This window comes from Coturnix japonica, chromosome 9, assembly GCF_054131305.1.
Source record: "Coturnix japonica strain WE chromosome 9, WE-NBRP24, whole genome shotgun sequence".
Taxonomy (NCBI): domain Eukaryota; kingdom Metazoa; phylum Chordata; class Aves; order Galliformes; family Phasianidae; genus Coturnix; species Coturnix japonica.
Window position 1 is genome coordinate 11,489,427 of NC_140671.1, and position 26,207 is coordinate 11,515,633.

At 46.3% G+C, this 26,207-nt stretch overlaps 1 protein-coding gene across 22 annotated transcripts in view; it reads right to left on the reverse strand.

Annotated features, from left to right (window-relative positions):
* TPCN1 (two pore segment channel 1) overlaps positions 1 to 21,452 on the reverse strand; it is a 49,938-nt gene extending 28,486 nt beyond the window's left edge. For 20 of the 22 annotated variants that reach the window (XR_014932001.1, XR_014931995.1, XR_014931996.1 and 17 more), the window contains exon 1: positions 20,625 to 21,323. Coding sequence is in view for 10 of the 22 variants with exons in the window: in XM_015878160.3 (XP_015733646.1) it covers positions 20,625 to 20,736 (112 nt within the window). In the remaining 12 variants the exon portion in view is untranslated. Of the gene's footprint in view, positions 1 to 20,624; positions 21,324 to 21,374 lie in introns of those variants that run through there. The other 2 variants (XM_085509588.1, XM_085509589.1) reach the window with 2 other exon arrangements.
* Between the last annotated feature and the right edge of the window lie 4,755 nt (positions 21,453 to 26,207).

Genomic DNA, 26,207 nt, shown 5'->3' on the forward strand with positions numbered 1-26,207 from the left:
AAAAGCCCACTAAGTTGTCCAAGCACGACCTGCCCTTCACAAGATCTGCACTGGCACATTCACAAAATACAACCAATAGCCAAACTATAAATAAGCTAACAGAAGTCTCTAAGGATGTCCAACTTACTAAGTAAACATGAGCTTACAAGAGAAACACTGTTTTTTGCATTTAACAGCAAGAGGACTGGGGAAGAAGGGAGCACAGGACTACAGATAACATGGGAAAACAGTTTAAGAGCAGAGGTTGTACAGTACACTAACAGCAGTAGCACGGTATTTTCAGGAGAACGTGCCATTTTGGCAGAGCTTTCCACAGTCATTAAACAATGCATCTTTGCACATTCTTTTTGGCGTAGATGAGTACTGATATCCTTCCAATGAAATGAAATAATAAAAAAAAAAGGACAAAAAACAGATTTTGCTGATCTGAGACTTATTTTAAATTGTTTAAGGGATGCATTAGAGCATTATAAAGCAATACTTTATTAAACATTTGTACAAGACTTCAAAAAAAATAAAAATTCCATTTTAAATATACAATTGAACTGCAAAAAAGCAAGTCCCAAGCATGGACACACAGAGTGCCCTCCCCAGGGGAAAGCTAAGTAGGACACACATAGAAACACCACAATACTTGCTCATGTTGCATTCTACAGCCTCAGTATTATTAAGACAAATGAAAACAAAACAAAAAATGTTACAGTCATCATGTATCATGCAAAAAGATAGCATCTCTTTGTTTCTTCTTCTGGGACAGGAACAATTATTTTGCAGCTCTAGGGCCATGTGCAGGGCTGCCCTTGCACTCAGGTTCTTGCAGCCCTGACAGCTCTCAGACCACACAGGTCTCACCCTAAGGGTGAGGCACTATCATCCTCCATAGCCTTGTGTTGCCAAAGAGGGAAAATCTAAAATTATGTTGATAATGCAAAAAGTGCTGATATCCCCCTTTTAAAAGCACAGAAGCTGTAATAAAGTAGTTTTTTCTCTGTGTTAGGGAAGAAGGGAAAAGTGACAGAAAGATTATTTTCCTCTCTTATCAAGGTATGTTGAAGATTTGCTGCACCTCTTTTCTATGATAAAATAACCCTCGCTAAACTGGGGGATTCAGGTTCTCTACAAAACCCTCAGGAGTTACAAAGAGTCTGCATCCAAGACTCTGCGCACATCAAGAGGAATAGCACTGCTTGCCCCTGTGAGGTTAGAAAGCCCCATGCCAAAGCACAGCCACAGAGGCCTCTCCCACCCCACATCACACAAAGGTAACACTTACCTGAGCTGTGAAAGCTTCCCAGACTATGCAGATTGCTGAGACTCCCACAGCATTAAGCCTGCTTCTCTTCTTTGGTTTCTCCATACTCTAAAACACCACGCCAAGTTTGCATGTTTCAATGTAGCCCGCTGCTGCCCAACGTCCACATACTTTGCTGGGTGACAGGTACCAAGCACAGCCTATTTCTATCACGCCAAACTCAAAACTGTCTGTGCCAGCTGTAGCACTACTTGAGCAGCTCTGCAGCATGACACTACAGCTCCTGCACTCCTTGTTCCAAATGGCATGGGCTGCATGGTAGAGCTGCAGGAGTAGAGCCCAGACCCCTGCACAGCTCCTTTGAATAGTGAGTACCCGGAGAGCATCCAGCCACCTCCTGCAATTCAAAAGGTACTGAGATGGCAGGGAATCAATGTCTTGGCTACATTAGCTCTTCCAGGGAAAAGGGACATGTAAACAAGGCTACCAACCATGCCACCATGTCACTGGAACCTGCTCCAGTGTTTAAGGACATCAGAGCACACCATGTGCAAATCTACAAAGTTGTGCAGTACTGAACAGAACACCAGGATACTGCACATACCAAAAGGTACCAAGTTACCTCCAGTCTTCAAATAATGCTGTCAGAGACAAAGCTTGCTTTACAAAGGACTAACTCATGGAAAAGCTGTGCCACAAGAGAAATAAAAACAATGAGGATATATTTCATACACAGAAGACTCACAGCTGACACAGAAGAGATGTCCCAGCGAGATCAAGCTTGTAAATATGAAACAGTTATCAGAGATAGAAGCCATAAACAAACGAACAAACAACAACAAAAACTCTAGAAGCCAAGACATCCTCCTCCTGTCTATACCAGCAGCATTTTGTAGGGACAGAGAATAAACAGTGTATTGGCAAAGCGCTTCAGTGCAGAGCCACACTTTGAGGATCAGTTCCTTCCCCCATCAGGTACCAGAAGGCTGCTCTAGCGCCCCTGAGGCAAGAACATCATCTGTGTAACAAATATGAAAAACAATAATAAATTCGAAGAGCATCTCTGACTGTTTGCTTGGCAGCCCTCCAGCTAGCTAATTTCCTCAGCTGCTCCCATGATAACAATGACACAGACTAATACAACCTCTGCTCCGTGCTGCAGAACATCCCCAGCAGCTTTACCATTAGTACTGAGCTCAGTGAAATAGGAGGATCTCCCACAGTCCCGGAGGTAGGTAGCTGGCCACTCTCTCCAATGCGTGGCAACTATGGCACAGCAGTGCTGTATGGTGGGAGCTGGGGAGCAGGAGGTAAGGCAGAGCCAGGGCTTCCCCCTACCAAAGCCAATTCTCACAAATGGGAAAGCATTTTCCTCTGCTCTCTGCATAACTACATGCATTCTCCCCTCCCCTTTGAGGAAGGTGGCTCAGACCTCAGTTGAAGTGCTTCCCTATTGCTGTCCTAGAGGAGGATGTTTGAACACAGGATGGATGTTTGCTGGACAAATGGATTTTAAGTATGAGCGTGGCTGTAAAGCAAAGCTCTGCACATCAAGCTCTCTTATTTTGGCATGTGGCAGGATTTTGCTCACCAGAGAGCATGAGGAACTAATGGGAAAAGTCAGAGTGCTGGCATTGCTGACTCGCTGTAGCAAGACTTCTCCCCTACCTCTCTCAGCAAAAAAAAAAAAAAAAAAAAAAAAAAAAAGGAAAAAAAAAATAGAGGTTGGTGAAATTCATGTTGTGAGGGGCATGATGACAAACAAATGGAGCTGCTTACAGATGGCAGAGCTTCCTTCCAGACTTGTGGAACTCATCCCTTGTGCTCCCTGAGATGGGAAAGAGGAAGGGGAAAAAAGAAAGACAGGAAAAAAAAAAAAAGAAAAAGCAAAACCAGCTGGCTGCTTACACAGGCATCCGGAATGATACTGCCGGGACTCCAATATTTCTATTCAGTGCAGTGGAGCATGCTCCTGTGTAAATAGTTTCCATATGTCATCATTACAATAAAAAACAAAAAACAAAAAGAAAGGAAGAATGAGCATAAACTCTCCAGAGCCCAAACCTTTCCCTTCACAAAACAAACTTCCTACTCAGGGGAAGTAAACTCTCTCCAGGCAAACAAATTTCTCTCATTTAGGGGGGGGAGGGACAGGCGGGTTCCTGCAGCCATTTCGGGAGCGTAGGAAAGTGCCAAGGAGGGAACGGGGAACAGAGCACATTCACAGGAACCAGGGAGAAGCCATCCTTCCCAGCCAGGCTATTTTATGCCAAGCTGAAGATAATTAGGATTTTCAATGTTTGATCTTCGGTGCTTGCATTTGTTTTAGTAAAAGAAAATAATTTAAAGATCCATCTGGTAACCTCCTATCAGCTCGCTACAGGCTAGCTCTTATGTTTGCCTCAGAGTTTCCCCATTTTGGCTCTCATTAGCCTGTTTTGCAGATGTTCTGCTTCCCAGATCCAACAGGCTGTTTACAGCGTTTCACTGAAACAGCTTTAGATGCCTCCAGTTAGACTCCAAAGCCACACGTCTTCACCTGACTTAAGAGGGCCTTCTCTGAAGGCTGAGAAAGGTCTTGGTGGGTGCTGCTGGCTGCCATCCTGTCCACACAGTGCTGTTTCAGTAAGCATATCCTGTTGACAGAGAGCTGCAAACTGCATGTAAGGCAAGGCAAGTAATGTAATTCAGCAAAAATGCTACTGTAGCTACATATGTCATTCATACCAGTGACATACCCCATATACTCAGTGTAGAACAACAAAATGCAACCTACTAGTGTAAGGAGTTGCATTCACTAGCTGCACGTCCCCTGGCAAGCAAAGAAGTGCAGAGGATGTGAAACTTTGGAGGCAGGACATCTTCATTCACATTGCCTTGAGAGAACCTGGCAAGTGGGTACATCACTTCTCAGTCAAGAAGCATGCTTTCAGAGACCTTTTCCTGGGAGAGCAGGGTCCCGGTTGGAGCTGGACACCCTTCCAGAAGTGCCTGCTGACCAGGGCACTTGGAGCTGGGCACGCTTCCTAAGCGTGCTGCACAAGCCTGCACAGACTTACTACTCAGCCTCAATGGTGTGAGCATCTCTCTCATCTGATTGCTGTGTGAGCAGCAAGAGCACAAAGCAGCCCAGGCTGCAGTTTCTCACTGACTGCTGCACTTCAGCATTTAACTGGTGCCTTCTCATTTCAAGCACTGCATTTCTCAGTGCCATACCACCTCAATTTCTTTCACCATCCACCTGGACTGCATTCCTGTTGTTACCCAGACTTTACTAGAGACAGGTTTATGCTTTCAGTTTAAGAGAAACATAACCGGGAATCTAGCAATACTGTATGTGCACTATGGAAGATGGCAGATCCCAGAAGCACCAAAGCTGTCCTAGGGATCCCATTGATCTCACACATGGGACTGGCTGTAGCATCAGATTGCCATGCTGGTTCCCTCAGTAACTTGGCTCCAGAGAGCATGAACTGACAGTACAGAATAGGATGACAAAGAGTCTTTGTTACCTCCAAAGACCCGCAGAAGCACTCCTCTCCTGGATAGCCCTTCATCAGCTGAACCACACGGTTTGCCCACTATGGGAGATGAAACTCCATGAAAATGTGAAAAAAGGGTGGCAAGCTTTCCCCAGCACGAGCCCTAAGGTACCTTCAGTTCCAAAGCCCAGATTTTAAACTGCTCATAAGGCTGTTCATAAACCTCATCAGTGTCCAGGATGCAGGCAGATCCTAAAGGTGTCAAGTCTGTCAGCAGTGCATCAGCATCAACGTTGCCATTTTCTCTTCCAAGTGTCTACAATGCCACATAGCTTCACCTGAAGCCTAAAAACAATTTACCATCAGTTTGTTGCATGGGAAAAACAGGGCATCTCTAGCAGAGCACAGGTGCAGGAGAAACAGCACACTGCTGAATACATCAAGTCAGTGGAACTGAGTCAGAACACACGTAGCATCCTTGGGTTCTTTGTCCTGTTGAATTCTGACAGCACTCACTGGCTGTGAACACCAACAAGCAAAGCCACTTCAGCTTCCTAGGTAATACACACAAGTTTTCAGAACATGCATATGGCCACTTCCTGTTAGTGGCAGAAGACAATTGAAGGTTCCCATCCTCGCTTTTATTTGAGAACACATTGAGCTCTTACAGCATAAACACGAGCTCACTTCACACTGTCATCTGCCACACTACAGGGAGCTGAATCCGCCCGAACAACGAGCAGATGTCCCCCAGCATGGTAAGCCACTTTTTATACATTATTGCCTCTTATCAACTGTGCTGCCTATCTTCTTATACTGAATACAATTCAAATGCTGGATAGTTTAGAGGACCGCTATATCCTCACTAACATCTGCACCACAAACACTACAAAACACCAATGCATAAGCTAAACTCAATGACAGAAGAACTAAAGCATCACAGGAAATTGCTTTGTTCCAGTAGGCACTGTGCCTCCGCACAGCTCTGCTCTGAGAGTAAGAGCCGGCATTGAGGTAATAGCCTGCTCCATGCTCACTAACTGATGAGCTGTGAGGATTCACATGAACATTTCCTACCTGTCCCACCCTGCTGGGGACAAAGAGACATTCCTAAGTAAAATCAAAGAAAATAAACAGGAATAGGCTTCAAAGAAAATAGGGATAAGAATAATTCATGGACTTCATGAAAAGGTCTACACATTCCTGCAGGGGAGCCAGAACCAGGCACCTGCACAATCTGAGTGCACAGAACAACCCTGCTACTTTTAACAAAGCTGCAACTGCAGTGCTGGATGCAAAGTATTTACAAACAGCATGACTCACAGAAGAGGAGTGCTGCATTAGGAAAACATACGTATTAATTACTACCCCAGCTTTTGTGTTCAGCCAAATTGCTGCCTGTTTCATATCCTTTGCAATCTTACCTCTGTACCACAAGGGGAAGCCAAAGCCACAACAGAAGAATTTCCTACAACCTCACATTACCCAACTTTTAGCTAGGATCATGCCCTATAATCCTGCCAGCCCAATCATTTTCCTACAACCAGGGCTTTAGAGATAAAGAGATTCTGTATTCTGTAGCTGGAATTAAATAAGTGAGCTGTTGAAGCAGCTAATTTTGAACAGATAAAAAAAACAACCAAACTAGATACACTGAAGTTTTGTTGAACACAACTAAAAAAGAGACAAGCTGTGCCTGAGGCTCTGACTCAGAAGAAAGGCCAGACATGAGATGTATGTGTGTGCTTATAGCCCATATTTTTAAGTTAGTAACAGAAAAGGAAAGAGGCAACATCAGAATCCCTTGGATAGAGTTTTGTGGTTTATTTTTATTTTTTTAAACACATCCTGTTACATGAATGTATTTCCTCTTTTTGTCACAAAAAGGGAAATGAGGAGCACCTCATGATTTTAACGTTAAAATGTTAATGCTGAACATGATGCTTTAGCATCAGTATCAACACAATATCAGCATTTTAAGAACATATTCCTTGTTTTGATTCTCCAAAGCAGAATCTTTACATTTCCCTGATGCAGTTTGGAAAGATAAAGCTGCAACTCAGCCTTTGCAGCAGAAGCAGTGCACTGTCAGGTCTGCCTTCCAACTACAACCGCCTGCAGCTCCCTGGGAAGCTGTAATGCCAGTGGCAGGAAGCAAAGAGGAAATGCTTTGCTTACATGAGAAAGCAGCAAGAATCTGGGCAACAAACCTGCATGCTCTGCACTGCACAATGCCAATTCACACTCCTACATTCTGCAGAGCTCAGCCCAGGGCAATTTGGGCCAGCTTCTTTGCAGAGGATGAGCACCTTTTGGTGAAGCCCTCTCAATTACTGCAGAGTGGCACTGCCTAAATTATGGCCCTCCACCTCCATCAGTCACTACAGCCAGAGCACACATTGCATCCTGGTGCCAGCACTGGAGCAGAGCTAGGATGGAGTTGGCCAAACACAATGGTAATTGGGTATGTGCCATGCTTTCTACCTTTCTACCCCAAAGACACAGTGATAGGAAGAAAACAAGTAAAATTCAGTACTTTCACAGCAATATTCTTTCTGCTGCAGGCTGAGATCAAAGAAGGTGATTTACAAAGCCCAGCAGAGTTTGTGATGTTAGTGAGACTGGGCTACACCAGTTGAAATACAGCACTGCCACATTGACACTGCCTCACCAGTGTCCCAGTCAGGGAAAAGCAGTTGCTAACAGCAGAGGAAGATGCTCATTAAGCAACAGGGAAAACCCCAGCCTCCAGTGCTGTGCAACTGCTATCTTAAATATTTTTTTTTTTTACAAAGGAAAGATTTCTGCTCATTTGGTGGAAACTGCTGCTGGCAGCCACTAGAAAAGTCACAGGCTGGAGAAGAAAGAAGGAATTAACCATCAGTTTGACAGCTTCAAGCCAGGTGTCAGCAGGCTGTCCACAAATCAGTCCTTACATCAGATCTGACCTCATATGGAGCTGAAACGCATCATTTTGATAACAAAAGTTTCCAGCACCGCAGAACCCTCTCTGACTCTTACAGCACGGTTCCAAACCCTGCCGTCAGACACCTGCACAAACCTCTTCAGATTCAGCCAGCAGGCACTGCTCTTGCCCCATCTCAACAGCCTCCTGCTCAAGGCGTTGCTCTCCTCAGCCCCTCCAATGAGCTGGAACAAGTGCACTGCAAGCACGGCAAGCATTAACACATCCATTATTCCAGTCAGCACAGATGGGAACATCACCTCCCTACCATGACTGTTACTTATTTGAAGGATGCAGGAATACATGTGCCCCTAAGAAAACAAGTATCCCCACATGGCTTCAGCTCGGCTGAAAATGCTACACAAGTATCTTGTCATCTCACAAAATAAATAAATGCATGACTTTGGGTTCATATAATGCTCTTGCTCATAAGCCCACACTGACTGATCTAAAAAAAAACCAAAACCTTTAATTCCAGGTTTTAGAAGAACTACTGCTGGCTTCCCATTATTTTGCTTGGAAATCTTGTCTGCCTGGCTGGCCTGCAATTGCTGTCCTGTCGATCTCCTTTTGGGGCTGGAAGAAAGTCACTGTCGTAGCCGCAGTCAGACTGTCACTCCCAGAAGCTGAAGGAAAAAAAATAAAAATCTGCTGATACTTAAATGCTGAACTTCAGAAGCAGCAAGAACTCAGCATTCTGAACTCTTTCCTTCCGCAGCTATCAGAGATAAGGCCCTGTCACCATCCTTGTATTTAAAAGGAAGGGCCTTAACCTTAGTCACTTCTTTCCCCCTTCCCTGACCCTAAAGCCAAAGTTCTCTGTACTGAGTTGCCTAGGAGCATTCACTAAATTCAGCAGGACCTGCCAGCAGATCAGAACAAAGCAGAGCATTCAATACTACTTGAGGGTGATGGGGAAGATCCAAGCAAGTTTCAGTAAACGTTCCTCTACTCAACCACATTTCAGTGTTTCTAGTTTGCTTAGCACCCTGCATAGACAGCACTCCCCTCTGTGCCAGGAAAAACAAGCAGCTGTGCAGCCAACAGCAGCATTTTCCTGTTTCATTGGTGACTCACCACTAGTGAGCTAAGTAACCAGCTGGGCATAGTCGGCCAGTGTTGTAGGAACACTGCACACAGGGGCAGATGATGCCCCAGCCCTTGTGACTCTGAGCAAGCTCTGTTCACTCCTCATCCAGAGTGATCACCCTGTAGGGAGAGGGAGACAGGCTGTGAAAGTGCCATGGTAAGGCTTCTGCCTTTGAAGTCCCAGCACTGCAGGCTGACAGCACTAGCTGCAGATGTTGGCACTCCCTTCTTACTCTACCTGTATCTGATCACACTGTAAGACACATGGCCAACTCACTAGTGCAGTTTGACCCTGGAGAGTTTTTAGCATTCCCATGAGTAGGATAGATCACTAAGTCTTAATGCTACAGGCACTTGTTTGTTCAGCTACCAAGAGCAGGAACACATTTGTGTATGCCAGTGAAATTCTTCAGAGGACTACATTGCTTCTGCATATAAACTTTCTCAAACCAACTGAAGATACTGCAGGTGTTCTCAAAAATATGGTTATAGTTGGAATAAAACAGAGATGATCAGGCATTCCCAGATGACAACATCTACATACATGTGTGAGAGTCAGTCACAGAGAGCTGCTAAACCATTCAGCCCCACAGCATGAGAACATTTAACACAGCAGTGCATGGACACTCATCCTCAATTTCACTTTGTGTGAGCAGAAAAAGCCTGATCTCAGTGTGGCTTGCAAGGAAAGAAGAGCAGCACTGAATAGTCCATGATACAACTCAATCCCAGCAGACCCCCCAGTGCCCTGCAGATCTTTTGCTGGTGCTGCAGCAGAGCAGTGCACAGCCCCCTGCCCACCTCGCTCCCAGCTCAGCCAACAGCACAGATGCCCCAGCTTCCTGCTGCACCATTTTGAGCGGCAGATGGCTCAAATCCTATAGCTGCTCCAACTGCCCTCTATAAAGAAAGCAGCCATGTAAAAATCAGGCTGTGTCTCAATATGCAAAAGCAATTATGCTAGAGGCAGTGGGAGAGCCCTGTGAGGTCCAGATCAAAAAGCCAGAGACACTAGAGGGGAGAGAAAGACCTATCAAATTCACCACACTTCTCCCAGCTTAAGGATCAGAAATGGAGTGTTCTGGCTCATAAATTCTACTTCCAGCAAATTCAAGCTTAAATCCCCTGAAGGCAATAGGAAAAAGGCAATCAACAACAACTCTAACCACTTCACAGATGCTCCTGTTTAGTTTATACAGCACATCTTACAGCATTCAAATGGGTGAAATGGGATTTCAACACAGGGGGGCTGACAGCAGCAGGCAGGATTCCTCAGTGAAGATTCCAAGGGCAAAGGAAGTTCTGAGAAGCATCGAATTGGTTATGATGAGTGAACTCAGCGTGCTCAGCTTTGGCTCATTTTAATCTGGCAGTAAGAAAGCCTGGCTAAACTGAATACCCTGCAACTACAGTGCCTTAAAAATCCACAGGAGCCACAAAAATGAGAAGAAAAACAAACAAACTGATGCATTCCCTGGGAAACCATGAGAAAAGTAATCATTGTTTGTCTCCAACTGTTGTTCTGCTTCCTGAGCCAAATAGTCCCAAGTCAGCTGCAGCGGCTGAGGAGTGACCAGTTAGAGCTGGAAAGCTGTCAATTGAAAATTGCAGCTCAGACACTTTCAGACTCCTTAACATTAGAGATCAAGGACAACCTGACCAAAAAGCAAGCCCTCCAATGCTGTAGCATGAGGCCATAACCATGCATCTCCCGCCTAAAGCAGTCCATTCAGGGAAGAAACACATAGCCTTGCCTGTTCCTTTGTGCTTGCACCAAGGAGGTGAGTGCAGCATGCCACGGAAGAGATGCGTGAAGGAATCAGGTGCTCCCCTCTAAGCAGCAAAGTCATTTGCACAGAGCATGAAGAAGCTTCCTGAACCCTCACAGAATCACAGGATTGTAGGGGTGGGAAAGGACCTCCAGAGTTCATCAAGTCCAACCCCCTGCCAAAGCAGGTTCCCTACACCAGGTCGCACAGCTCGGTGTCAAGGCGGGTCTTAAATATCTCCAGAGAAGGAGACTCCACCACCCCCCTGTGCAGCCTGTCCCAGTGCTCCGTCACCCTCACCGTAAAGAAATTCTTCTGCACATTCATGCAGAACTTCCTATGCTCCAGTTTCTGGCCGTTTCCCCTTGTCCTGCCTCCACAAACTGATGTAAAGAGTGGCCTCACCACTTTGCCCCCCCCACCTCAGATGTTTATAGACCTGGATCAGGTCCCTCTCAGTTGTCTTTTCTCAAGGCTAAACAGACTTAGTTCAGTCAGCCTTTCTTCATAGGGGAGATGCTCCAGGCCCTTCACCATCTTTGTGGCCCTCCACTGGACTCTTTTCAAGAGATCCCTGTCTTTTTTGTACTGGGGAGCCCAGAACTGGACACAATATTCCAGATGAGGCCTCACCAGGGCAGAGTAGAGGGGGAGGATCACCTCCCTCAACCTGCTGGCCATGTTCTTTTTAATGCACCCCAGAATTCCATTGGCCATTTTGGCCACCAGGGCACACTGCTGGCTCATGGCCAACCTGTCATCCACCAGAACCCCCAGGTCCCTCTCTGCAGAGCTCCTCTCCAGCACCTCTTCCCCCAGCCTGTACTGGTGCATGCAATTATTCCTCCCTAGGTGCAAGACTCTACTTTGCTGAACCTCATCTGGTTTCTTACTGCCCAGCTCTCCAGTCTGTCCAGGTCTCGCTGAATGGCAGCACAGCCTTCAGGTGTGTCAGCCAATCCTCCCAACTTCCTATCACCAGCAAACTTGCTGAGGGTGGCCACTATCCCCTCATCAAGGTTGTTGATGAAGATGTTGAACAAGACTGGACCCAGCACTGACCCCTGGGGGACACTGCTACTTACAGGTCTCCAACCGGACTGTGCACCACCAATGACGACCCTCTGTGCTCTGCCAGTCAGACAGTTCTCAACCCACTTCACAGTTCACACTCATCTATCCCACACTTCCTTAGCTTTGTGTTGGGGTGCTAAGTTGTCTTTGCAAGGATTTATGAGTGTATACAGTAGTTCTGAGTAGACAGAGTGTTCTAGATAGAGTGTCTGAGTTAGGCCTGTAGGTTAAGAGTTAGTCGGTGGGGGTTTAGGTAGGTGTGTGTACAGGTTCTCTCGTGTGCATCGGGTTTTGCGTAGCGGGTGTACGCGTCTGCGTGGATTTAGGATAGTATATAAGGAGTGTGACGCAGCAATAAATTGAGAGAAGACATCATGGCATCCATGTTTGTGTCTCTCTCCCGGACAGTCAAGGTCCCAGGATAAGTCGGGGTAATTGGCGAATACCTCAGCTTTGTTATAAGGATGTCATGGAAGACAGTATCCAATGCCGTGCTGAAATCAAGGCAGACTACATCCATCACTCTCCTCCCATCCACCGAGACAGTGACAACATCATAGAAGGCCACAAGGTTGGTCAAGCACAACCTCCCTTGGTGAACCCATGCTGACTACTCCTGATAACCTCCTTTTCTCCCAGCTGTCTGGAGATGGCATCCAGCACAAGCTGTTCCATCATCTTTCCAGGGACAGAGGTGAGGCTGACTGGTCTGTAATTACCTGGATCTTCCTTCTTGCCCCTTTTTGAAGACCAGAGTGATATTAGCTGTCCTCCAGTCTTCTGGCACCTCCCCCCTTCTCCAAGACCTCTCAAAGATGATAGAGAGCATTTCAGCAATCACCTCTGCCAGCTCCCTCAGCACTTGTGGATGCACCTCATTGGGTTCCATGGATTTATGAACACTGATGTTGCCTAGGCACTCATGGACCACTTCTTCCCTGACTGAAGGGAAGTTCTCTGTTCCCCAGAGCCTCTCTCTAACCTCCAGGGTCCAGGATTCCTGAGGGAGAGCTTTTTCACCAAAGACAGAAGCAAAGAAGGCATTCAGTATATCTACCTTCTGAGTATCCCACATTACCAGAACACCCCCCTCACTTAGTAGGGGACCCACATTCTCCCTAGTCTTCCTTTTACTGTTAACACACTTAATAAAGTCTTTTTTATTATCCTTTATAGCTTTTGCCAGATTCAATTCCAGGTGGGCTTTAGCGTTCCTTGTCATATCCTTGCAGGCCCTGACAACATTTCTATATTATTCCCAAGTGGTCAGACCCTTTTTCCACATTTCATGGACCTTCTTCTTCTCTTTGAGTTTGTGCATGAGCTCCTTGCTCACCCACGCAGGTCTCCTGCCACCCTTTCCTGATTTCTTGCTCACAGGGACGCACTGATCCTGAGCTTGGAAGAAGAGCTGTTTAAATGCTGACCAGCTCTCACAGGCCCCCTTAACTTCTAACACTGTAGCCCACTGGATGGCTCCAAGTAGGTCCCAGAAGAGATCAAAGTTTGCTCTCCTAAAGTCCAGGGTAGCGATCCTACTTTTTGCTTTGCTTCTTCCACTCAAGATCTTGAACCCCACCATCTTATGGTCACTACAACCCAAGCTGTCCCTGACCTTTACTTCCTTAACAAGTCCTTCCTTGTTAGTGAGAATAAGGTCCAGTAGCACCCCTCCTCTTGTTGGTTCCTCCACCACCTGCATCAGAAAGTTGTCTTCAACACATTGCAAGCAAAAATCTGGATAACTGAAGTCCCCCGTAAGCACCAGCGCCTAGGATCATGATGCTACTCCAAGTTGCTTACGAAAGGCCTCATCAGCCTCCTCCTCCTGATCAGGGGGCCTGTAGTACACACCCACAACAGTGTCACCCTTACCAGCCCACCCCTTGATTCTCACCCACAAGCCCTCCACTGCTACGTCACTCTCCCCCAGGTGGAGTTCAATACATTCTAGCTGCTCTCTCACATAAAGAGCAACTCCACCACCCTGCCTCACCAGCTGATCTTTCCTAAAAAGCACATAGCCCTCCAGGACAACATCCCAGTCATGCAAGCTGTCCCACCACATCTCCGTGATCGCAATGAGATCATGGCCTTGCGACCGCAGGCAGATCTCCAACTCTTCCTGTTTACTTCCCATGCTGCATGCATTAGTGTACAGCACTTTAGGGAAGCAGCATCCCCCTGCCCCTCTCCATCCCTTTGAACTCCTCCCTCTTCACCCATCAAGTTCTGTTTTGAGCCTTGAACTACCCACTCAACCCCAGCGGCCCACATTTTGTCCCCTTCCCCCTTCATACCTAGTTTAAAGACCTTTCAGTAAGTCCTACCAGTTCCTCAGCTAGGATCCTCTTACCCCTTGGAGACAGGCTACTTCCATCTGCAGCCATCATACCAAGTGCTGAGTAAATTGCTCCATGGTAAAAAACAAAACAAAACAAAACAAAAACCAACAAACCAACAAAATTCCTGTGTTTGTACCACCTTCTAAGCCATTTATTTATGAGGTGGGTTTTTTGGATCCTCTCAATATCCTTCCCTGCCACTGAAGGTATTGAAGAAAAAAACCACCTGCACACCTGTTCCTTCAGCTACCCACCCCAGTCCCCTGAAGTCTTTCTTGATAGTCCTCAGGCTTTTCTCAGTGACTGTCACTGCCAGCCTGAACTACCAAAAGAGGATAATAATCACAGGGGTGGATCAGTCCAATAATCAGAGGGGCGGATCACGATCCTCTACAGTCTCCTCACAAGTTTACAAGGGGCATGAAAGATTATATCCATTGCCAGAACACTGCTGATGACAAAGGAGAAGGAACCATTTGACTCTGGGATAATGGAATGCTAACCCAAGTTGCCTTTACCTCATATACCATTTTACTTGCACAGATTTGAACAGCACGGGGCATTCAAGACTAAATCACTATGATTTTTTTATAGCACAGAAGAGTCAACAGTGCAGGGATCCTGCTTGACAAAGCATCCTACTGTGAAACACACAATGTGTGCATTGTGCAAACTGATCTCCTGTAGGGCTAAGAAAACAAGGCATGCTTGGAAACAAACACACACTGATTGCAACCCACAAGATCTCCCGATACTTTGCTCACAGCTTCTCTTCTGCAGGTACCATGTTTTCAGAGTCACGTTGAAAATCTCCGGATAAAAATGCTTTTGTGAGGTCTGGGCAACATGGAGTGCTGCTCCTCTTGAACCACAGATACCACATTACAGCAAGTATTTAAGTGCAGCCAAGGCAGCCCTGCCTTAAAACCTGAATTCTCTGCACAAATGAGATTCCACAGGATGACGTATTTGGAGCTTCACAGCAGAAACACATTTTCCACTGTTTCTAACGTGATATTGAAAGATGCCCAGCATATCCTAATAAGCAGCATTTGCCTCCTTCCTCTGAGTTTACAGAGCTCATCACCCAGGGAAATGAATTGTAGAGGAAAAATTGACTGAAGGGGAAAACAATAATCTCCTTATGTTTTGGGTCTTCATTTCCCTTTCCAAGATTTTTACCCCTTGCTCATCTCAGATGCAGTTATGCTCTGCTTTGCTTGCTTAAGACATTCATTACAAATCATCTAGGCCAGGCAAGGATTAGAGAAGAACTGGCACGAGTTGCAAAAATGCAAGGTTATTAGGTTGAAGAAGAGACTTTGAGGCATAAGCAACAACTCAGCACTGAAGTTGCACTTCAGAGAAAACAAATCCCCTGTATATAAATTTTAATCAGGTACATAATAAGAAAAAACAAATCATTCACAGAATTGCAAGCCAGACGCTCAAGATAATAGAACAATTTTGCCCACTTCCCCATTCTCAAAGAATGGTGCAATCTGCACTTTGTAGATGAGGCAAGTTAACCACCGCAATGTTAAGTAGTGTCTCTTAAGTAAAAGACCAGATCCAACACAGTCAGGTCACTTCAGGAGACAAGGTTCCAGTCCCATGATCTGGCTGTGCTTCACCTGAAATGCCACAGAGAAAATGCCGCTACTGGAACTAATTGAAGGCCAATTAGTAAAACTAGGAGCCACGGTGAGAGAGGATACCCTGCATAGCATTCAAGAAAGCAACCAGATAATCTAAAGGCTGTCAAAGATCTCAGGGTCTGCAAGGCCAAGGCAAGCATTTGCTTTTTTACTTGTCCGGTTTCCTCCCAAGTTAGCTACAGCATTTCCACAGCACAACTAGTGCCCAAGTCCAAGCAAACAGCTTCTAAGTACTCACTTGAATTCAAAGATCAAAAGCCTAGAGATCCCAGATGATTACTTAATTACACAAGATAGCTAACACTTAAAACACCCATTTTTCTTCAAAAGAAGCAAAGTCAGAATGCTTTCAAAACAGCAACAGTAGTTCCTCACAAAGTACTGCTACTACAGGTTTGTGCGACCACAACATTTTCCCAAAAAACAGGTATTTATCCATTTTCCAGTGGCTGTCCATTCCTGAAGCCCAGAAAAACAAAACAAAAAACCACGCTTGTTTAACACTTGCAATCTCCCTCCTCCTCTCACTGCGCTAAAGGAAGCGGAAGGAAGGCAACAGTGACTTGCTGACCAGATAAGCTGCAAATTTTGATGACAGACTTGTTTTCCTTCTACTGCTAAAAGAAACATACTCTAGAAACAGAGTCTGCAGAGAATTCCATCACTTCAGTTTGTATTGATCACTGAAAACACTGAACTCCAAGATGCACACGTGTTTCATAAGATTATTAGCTGTCCATCATCTGTCCAGGACGCCGTGCCACTCCCAGAGGCATGCATTTACCTGGTTTATTAAATGTTTTGGTTTTTTTTCAAAAGAAAGATGAGTTTGCTCTATACAGTATACGCTGTAATTTGTGTTCAAAAACATCACAAGAGTTTATGTCAGTCAATTAGAAGAACAGCTTTGCCAAGAGCCTCTCAGCACATTTCATCAAGGAACAGGCAGAAGCAAGCCGAGAAAACAGACCTTCCTTCGGCAGCCCCAGAGAGCCCAGCAGACACTGCACTCTAATGCTCTGCTCCAGAAGAGGCAAGCAGCAGTCACAGAGGTGCTTGCTGGCCTGCAGTCCTCATCTCATTCAAACCCAGCTCCTCCTCCATGCACAGCTAGGGCAGCCCCTCCATCCTCACCTGCAGTGAGGCATGCTTATGCACTTTGAGCTACCTTCTGCTCAACAACAGTGCACAGACAGGGAGGCACATTACCAACAACCCCATGCTTTCTACACAAATGGTCACGCTAAATCAATTTTTCCCTGAAAATTTAGTCTTTAGACAGCAGGAACAAACACTGTAAAGACTCACCTCACCATTCAAAGTTATAAATTCCTTTTTTTTTCCACCAGTGCTTGTAGAAAACATCACACTTTGCTGCTGCGGATGCTCCCCCCACTTCCTCAGTCATACACGGCAATTCCTTTTTACCTCAACAGCAGATGCAGTTGCTTTCACATAAGAATCCAGAATTTAAAGATGACGAATTCTACTTGCCATAATCCATTGTGTGGGAGAAACAGACATATAATATCATTGTTCCCTGCACAATACTATGAGCTGTACTTTCTGCACTGAACACACTGAGCTCCACTTGAAGCTACAGCAATTTCCATGCAGGAGGCAAGGGAGAATTTTATATCTGATCTAATACAAGATAAATCAATGAGTACTCATCTATTTCTTACACTTCCCATCAGCTCAAGGAGAGACACTGTCCTAGAGTTTCAAGGCTATTCACACTGCCTTTGTCTAGCAAAAACATACCTCACACTTTGAGAACTCTGAACACTTCCTTGGATTTCTGGGAAGGACCAGAAATCACTCAGTTTGGGCTGCTGCTCACCATTTACAGTGCACGACTTTGGGCAAGGTCATACAACAGCATCTCTGTTTCTGCATTCTGTAAAATCCATTCACAGCAAACAAGTGTCGGGAAGCCTAATTACAGTGCACAGAGTATTCAGATTCTCAAATAAGTTGCACTAAAGAAGGGCAGATTTGTATTAACTACTGTAAGCCATAGATTCAAGTGATGAAAGCTCTTCTCTCTGTCTCCTCCAGCTGCTGGAGCTTGTAAGAAAAATTACCCAGAAATACAGCCCCCCTCACTGCATTCACAGAACTTTTTGCAACGCAGTAACCACAGTTATCTAGCTGCAGTCTGAATTCCAGTTGGCTCTGCAGGATTCTTACCTTCCAGGGCAAGCCGAAAACAAGAACTCCCTTGCAGACATGTATTTCAGCACAATTCAAGGAAGGCAGAGCTTTAATATTCTTCCCCATGCAAGTATTTTCTTCCATCACGAGCTTAAGCTCTCTTAAGAGCTGCATGATTAGGGAGATTAATTTTTGCAGCTGGACATTTTCTTCAAGAATGTCAGAACACTACATAGTGTTCTCATTTAGCTCTTTTATTCAAATCCCAAAGCAATCACTCACCCAGCAGAGACTTCTGCAAGATTCTGAAAGAAACATACTCTTACTCTTCTGTCTTTTTTACATCAGCAACAAGTTTGTTTTCAAAAAATCCTATTGCTACTTATTTCAACCTTGTAATCTGTCTGCATTTCCAGACAACCACATCTCAGAGTCTAGAACTAGAGATTCATTTGCCAAGGGATCTGGCAGCAAAGGCTGTGTCATGGATCAACTTAAGAAAGGCACAGGAAGTTCCTTTAAAAAACAGAACATAGTAGCAAGATCTGAATGCACATACACATCTTAGCAAGAGAGGGCTGAGACAGCCCAGAGTACAGGTTAAAGTGACACAGAAACACAGAAGAGGTGTGCAACTTTTTGTTACACTAAATCATACGTTTGAGGCTGGTAAGGGTGGTTACAGACACTTTGCCTTTCCCTCAGTGTCACCTGGGAAGCAGACAGTGGGTGTTTTGCTGTTAATAGGTACTACCTGGGGATAAACCCAGCCCCCAGCAGCCCACAGCCAGGCACAGCAATAGCTGAGCTGATGCTCCAAGCTCTGGCTGAATGTCCTCTAATCAGAGTTTATGCATAAGAAAACAGAAGGAAATAGCAGATTTTCCCTGTCCTCATATCCTCATCCCTCTGGCAAGCTCTACCTCTCCTGAAAACAGGACTTCTCACACACTTTATCCCTCCAGAAGACAGGCCTATGATACAAACACAAGTGCATGCTTTTATTAATGCCATTCCAATCCTCACCAGAGTAGCAACACAATGGAATTCCTCAAAGCCTCCATGAGACACAACTTTTCTGTGCTGCACAGAATATTTTCTTTACAAGCAAGGAGGAAAGCTGGACTACATGCCCTATTTTAACAAGCCTATTTTGCAAGTGATGGCATCCACTCATTCACTTAAGCTTCCCATTTTGCAATTATAATGTTGCTTTTCATGATGTTGATGCTAGCCTTCACACATTAATCTGTCTTTCCAGAGAAGGCTCCATGTAATCCAGGATCACTTCCATAGAACAGACTTAATATTTTTTTCACCAAGTTCAACTTTAACAATGATTAAAAACATAGAGTGAAGTGACAGCTCTTCAACATCAAGAGACACCCAGGTTAAGGAATTCCAGGAAATGAGATCTCAAAAACTACACAATCTTCTCAAACACAGCAATCTTCTAAGAAGGATAAAATTAGATCCTCAACCATTTCCCTATATTTCAAAGGAAGCAAATTGTGGACTATTTTTATTCATTAATATGCTCATTCTCATGCTTGTGCTTCAACACAATCCTGTTGGTTTAATCAAGTGATAAAACCAATATTAGTTCTTTAAAGGTTGGAAGAAAAAAGGTCAGAAAAGTGAATAAAATTGTCATTCACTTATAGGCTTTCTACTGAACAAAACATGAATGCACCCTCCTGCTTAAGTTAAAACAAGAAGATGTGATGGGGCAGCAGTGGGTGACTTAGCCAGGGATTTGTGCTGTAGGGAGGAAAAACAGAAGAGGAAAAACTGTGACTGTCAGAAACTAGGAACTAGCTTGGGAAGTCGGTGGAAGAGAAAACTAAGGGAACCAGTATGACTGCAAGAGGGAATCAAACTACAGTATCACCAAGGAGATAGGGAACAGAGGTATAATGCAGTGAAAAACTACAGGCCAGGAAACTGTGCATCTGTTAGAAGTGCTATGCTTGCAGAACTGGCATAGGATCACAGGATCTGTGCAGGTGTGCACACCTGCAACATCAACAGGGAGTCAGAGAGACGCATCCGACAAAATTGCTAAAATACATTCAGCAAGGTATCACATTAAACAAGAAATTCATTGAACATGCTTAAATACACCTTGTCTCTGCATTGCACCTAGTGAGGGGTAACAGCTCTAAGAAATCACACCGAGGTGAAAGCAGTGCTTCTGAGTGATGGGGGCTTTTGTTTTCCCTCTCTCAACAGCCAAAGGCTGGCTATGTCCCACTGAATAGCTAGGGTTAATAGGGCTGCATATATATTGTCTCCAAATACTCCTGATTCTTTGATAACAACAAAATAGGGATTTTTAAGATCTATCAGCACATATCCATGTCCTTACTGCAAAAGTCATAATGTAAACTAGAATTAGGCAAAACAACAGCTGCAAAAGCCAGATCCTCACTCTCTAGGAAAACACCAAGTTACATAAACGCAGCTGCTGTGCCTGACAGTGCAATGGCACAGCACCACGAGCCAGTGCCAGGGCTGATGTCAAGAAGCTCTGCACCAACGTGGGGAGAGCTGAGTGTAATAACAAGGAGTCAGAAGGTGTTATGCAAAAACCAGATGGAATATGCTAGAAAAGTCATGGGCTGGTCCCTCCTCATCCTCTGCCCCACTTGCTATAGTGTGGGCACTGCCTACACCAAGCAGCATGACAGCCAGCTCCCAGCCTGAGTTTCTCAGGCAGCAGCTGGATGCCAAGCAGCAGCTCCACGAGTTGCCAGGTGCGGCACGGCCGAGGCAGGACAGCACCACCAACACGGACATCACAGCAGGCAGAGATACGACAGCGTGACCTTACTTTCGTTGGGCAGCTCCTCCCGATCCAGGCTGTCCAGCGGGGCCGAGGCGCTGCTGCCGCTGTCATCCAGGGTGAGGATGAGGGGGACGTCGTCATCCATGCTCACAGCCATTCCGGCCGTCCCGAGTCTCCTTCTCCAACAAGTTCAAATAACGCCTTTTTCGGTTCCACACAGCGGACGGTTTTGTCAAAACCTTTTCCCGGGACACATTCCATCGGGGCCTTCCTGCAGCCCCCACAATGCGCAGATCCGTGCCCCCATCTCCACAGACCGCGCTTCAGAGACTCCTGGTGCCGCAGTCGGGGCAGCGCGGACACCAGGCGGTACCGCACGCCCGGACCGGCCGCTCACAGCACAGCGCGGGGCCACGAGAACGCGACGGCCACGGGACGAGCCGGGCACCGGGCACCGGGCACCGAGCACGGCAGCGCCGGGGGCAGCACGCACGGAACTCCGCCGAGCGCTCTGCCCGGCGGGCGGCACAAAGTCACAAACTGCTTTAGAAGAGAAAAGCGCAGTTACAACGGGCCCAGACAGCGCTGCGTCTCCGCGCGGTCACGGCTGGGCCGGGCCGCACCTCTCGAGCTCGAGCCCCTTCGCCGCCCGACGAGTGACGCTCCAGCCCCGGGCAGCCCCGGCCCGACTCGGCCTCCGCCGCCCGCACCGCCACAGGCCTCAGCGCCGCTCAGCGCCGCGCCGTCCCGCCGCCCCTCATTGGCCACCCAGCCGCGCACCTCCTCCCAGCTCACCAATCGGCGCCCGGAGCTCCTCACGGAGCGCACCGCCGGCTGCTGCCTCCCCGGGGAGCGAAGCTGAGCTGCTCCCGCCTCCTTCCAGCGCTTCTTCCCGTCATTGGCTGGCGGAGATGTTCATCTGCAGAGCTGAGGACGTTGATTGGCTCACAGGAACGCACGCGGCATCACGGGGCCGAGCCGCTCGCTCACGGACGGGAACGAGAGGGCGGGCTCTCGGGGAGAGCAACGCAGGCTGCTATTGGCTGCGTGGGGACGCCCCGCCCTCTTCCTCTCAGGATCAGAGGTGAGCGCGATGGTCGCCTAGCAACGGCGGCGGGGCGGAAGTGCCGGGCCTGAGCCCGCCCTGAGCGGGGCTGACGGCAGCGAGCCGGGACGGAGCGCGGGCGACCCCTGAGGACGCAGCGCAGCGCATCTCCACTGGAGCAATGGGATCCAGGGCTGGCTCTCAGAAACGGACTGCAAGAGGAGATGAAACCCACTGCAGTGCCGCTGTTTCGGTCTACCGCCCGGCTCCGGTGACTCCAGGATGCAGACGCTGCTCAGCCGCACTGCGCTGCTGGTTTCAGTCGAAAGCAGCGCTGTAGCAAATCAATTGCAAGTACCGAGCGAGCAGCTCGTGCACAGCACCGCCTGCTGCCCCCAGCCGCTGTCTCTGCCCTGCCGCCACCCGCACAGGGAATTGTTATAGGCCGGGGCAGGCACCGCAAGTGGCACGACGTGCCTGCAGGCTGGGCAGAACGAGCTGACACTGACCGCACGTAGAGCCATCCGATACAGGTTGCTCCTGGCAGGACCTAGAGCTGCGCGCCGCTGATCTTGGAAGCTAAGCAGATCCCTAACCAGGAAGCCTGATATGCTCCTGAGAGACTAGATGAGGAGTCAGGGTTGGGTCAAAGGTAGGGAGAGTGTGTGAGTACAGCAGCTGGGAGTGAGCTGGCTGTACCTGGTCATACAGCAGAACTGAGCCACCATAAACCTGTTTTCTTAGATGAAATCCCTCTTCGTTTACAGAGGCTTTATCTTTCAATTACTCCAACACTTTGGTATTGCACTTTGTGTCCTGTTTTCGGGTTCAGCAGTTCTCTGAGGCAGTTTCAGGACAGTAACTTCAGTTGATGTTTCACAGCATCCACTTGCTGTGGACTGGGCTCTTATGTGTCAATTCTTAATCCAGCTGTCTCCATCTAGTGTCCAAATCACACCTCTGCCCCTCTCTCAGCCCCTTGAAAGAACTGCAGATCCCCTTGGGGATACTTGGGACTCACAAAAGGAAAACTGCTTGCTCCAAGGAGATGATTGATTGCCCTGGGGAAAAGCTTGGGTGCTCCAGGAATGTACTTCTGTGTCCTCAATAGACGGTTGTGTGGTTAACAAACATCCTTAGATTCCTCAAATGGATGTATGGATGTCAGGAACATGCTCAGTTATCACAAAAATATCCTTGGTGAACCAAGGAGATTCACTTTGTTTAGTTAATGCAAAGAAATCTCATGTCTGTGTGCAACCAATTCTGCAAGCAGAGTTGGTGAGAACTGGTGTGGAAACGTTCAGCAACAGGATTGCCATGGGAAAAGCTAAGATTTTAACTTGAGTAAGGGAAGTCCCATGTGACTGATGAGAGAAACGGCAAATTAGGAAGGCTGGGATGAAGGCTGACCATACAGTGTCTGACATAAGGGTTTTCCTTTTCCCACCTATTCATACTTAAAATGTAACAGTCTGGATCCATGTGAATGGGAGATTGTTGATACTGCTTATTCCTGAAGCAGAAAAACAAAGAAAGCTGGGAATAAAATAAAATAAAATAAAATAAAATAAAAGAAGAAGAAGAAGAAGATGTCTTGTTATTTCATTATTGAAATCCTTTCATTTACACCAGACTCCCGGAATCTCTCTAATTGACCACACAAGAACAGAAGAGTTAATAATGTAGAAGATGCAGAGGCTTGTAAAGGCGTCGTGCATTTCTGTGAGCCCTCTGGTGCCAACTTTCCAAACTGCAGCTCCTACAGAACTGAGCAGAGCAAGTCTCAATACTACCTCAAGCCTCCAGGTTCCTGGGTGTCTTAGTGGCCTCCCTGATGGCTGTCACTGATGATGAAGCCATGAAGAGAAACGCTGGTGGACATACCTCTCCTTGGGGCTGAAAGAAACGGGAAAGTGGTAAGTACTGCTTACAGGTTGCACAGGCACTGTGCAGGTGACTTGTGATGCCACCTGAGACCTTGAACTATTTCACTGAACAGGACAGCCAGTTTCAGACCCCAAACGCAGATATCCTAGATCCATACCTGCTTCTTTCTTAATTCTATCCCAGAACTGAATTCTATGTCCTCCTTCCTCTGCTGCCTCAAAGTACTCAAACCTCAAAATACTCAAGTACAATAAGATTACCCCATGCTTTTTCATACTTCTTCCTGCCTTTAGCATACTCCCTGCTCTGCACATGTGTTGTTGCTTAATCTGGAAGACAGCTAAGCACCACACAGCCATTCACTCCCCTCTCCCAGTGAGATGGGGGAAAAAAATGGGGAATAACAACAACAACAAAAAGTAGAACTTCTTGTAGTTTGTGATAAAATTATTTACTAAGAAAGAGAAGGGAGAAATAATAGTAATATTGATTTTATATACGTATGCAGATATTTACAAAATAAGTGGTGCACAATGCAATTGCTCTACATTCAACCTGTTACTGAGCAGTGGCTGTCCCCCAGCCAATTCCCCTCCATTTTATAGCTTTCTCACATGACATCATATGGTAAGGAATATCCCTGGGTCAGCTGTCCTGGTACAGTCTCCTCTCAGCTCCTTGTGTACCCTCTACGTCCCCATACTGTCTGCTGGCAGGACACTATGAGAAGCTAAAACATCCTTGGCTTGCCTGGAGTACTGCATCCAGATGTGGAGTGCTCACAAAAATGCTGTACGGGATGGAGCACCTCCTTCCGAGGACAGGTTGAGAGATGGGGCTGTGCAGAAGGCAGGCTCTGAGGTGACACAGGAGTGGCCTTCTGTTCGTAAAGGGATTGTAAGAAAGAAGGGGACAGACTCCTTTGCAGAGTCTCTTGTGACTGGACAAGAAGAAGTGGTTTCAAACTAAAAGAGGGGAGATTTAGATGGCAGATAAGTCAAAAGTTTATTACAATAAAGGTGGTGAAGCACTGGCACATGCTGTGCAGAGAGGTGGTGGTTGCTGTCCTAAAGACACTGAAAGTCAGGTTGGATGGGGCTCTGCACACCTGACTGAGCTGTAGGTATTTCTCTTCATTGGAGGGAAATCGGATTACATGACCCTTAAATGCCCCTTTCAACCCTAAGGATTCTATGATTATCTGTTCAGCACTGCTCAGCAACAAACAAAACATGGGTGTGTTATCAGCATTGGTTTTCTACCAAAACCAGACACTATGAAGAAAATAAACTCTGTTGCATCTAAAACCAGCATAATATCTGCTCCTTATTCCATATCATTTACAGCGTATTCAAATTCCACAGTTCCCCATGCAGCCTAATTGGTTACCATCACCTTTACTGCCTTTTAATATATATATTGTCATGGTTTTGTAATGTTGCTGTCAGTATTTCACATCATAACATCATGTGCAGTATGGATCATTAAAAGGTTCATACTCCAGTTCCATGGAATAGCAACATCCCGAATACTCAGCTCTCAGAAGAAAACTAAGTATCCCGGAGGACTTCGCAGCCAGAGATAAGTCACAGGAGGAGGACATATATAATCTCCTCCCAGGCTGGAGTTCTCGCTCTCTCGGACTCTGGGAGAGTGAGAAGCGTTCCAGCTGTGTCGCCTAGAGTTCACAGTCGGCCTCTCGGTTTTCAGGGACTCTCTCTGTTTTGTTCAATTTATTGGCCTTAATCATATTGTATTATATTGTGTTATCTTGTATTCCAATATCATATTTAGTAAAATAAGTTTTCCTCCTTAGATTGATGCTGCTGTTCTCTTTTCCCATTCCCCTTTTTCCCTTCCCTTTTCGGGCCAGGGGCCCTGTGGGGCGGCTGCCCCCTGTCACGGGCACAGGTAGATCTAGGTTACCCGTGACAGATTTTGGTGGAGAATGCGGGCATAAGTTGCTGCTTTTTATCTTTTAGAACAAATCTCTCTTTGCTCTCAGAGAGCTTTGTTAGCTTTGTTAGGGGAGTGTTATCTTTCCATAGCTGCTCACTGAGAACGTGACCTTGAAAGTCCAGGCGGACCATCAACATTCAGGGGTAGCTGTAAACTCTGAGCATTGTTATCTTGCTTTCGTAAAGAAAACAAAGGGATTTCTTTCTCCCTCAGAGCACAGCTAGCTAGCTCTGACTTTTACAGCTCCTGCCATCTACTGCCAGCTATGAGTCTGCTCTTTATTTTAGGAGCGCTGCATAAGGGATTCAAAGCCATCATGTTCTTCAGAACTTATTGGCCCCTTCTTAATTTTTTGATTTCTTGTTATGGAATATATGGATTATACAACCAAGTAAGGGCAGTGATGGAGATACCTGCCTGGTACTTCTATGCAATGTGGTATGATGTGAATTTTGACACTTCCATCTCAGATGGAACAGTTAATTTTACAATGGCTAATTTCACAATTGCTAATTTCACAGCAGCTAACTTTACAAACACCACGATGTTCCACCCGTTTTCCAGGCTGTCTTCTCAGATTGCTGCATGCTTTTCAAAAACTGAGCCAGTGTTCATACTCGTGTTCATACTCATGTTCATGTTCATGTTATCAGTATCAACGAATGTACTCCTTTCCATTCATTCTGTGTGGAAGTCTCCTCCAAAACCAGAGAATGCTGACTGGCAGGGAATAT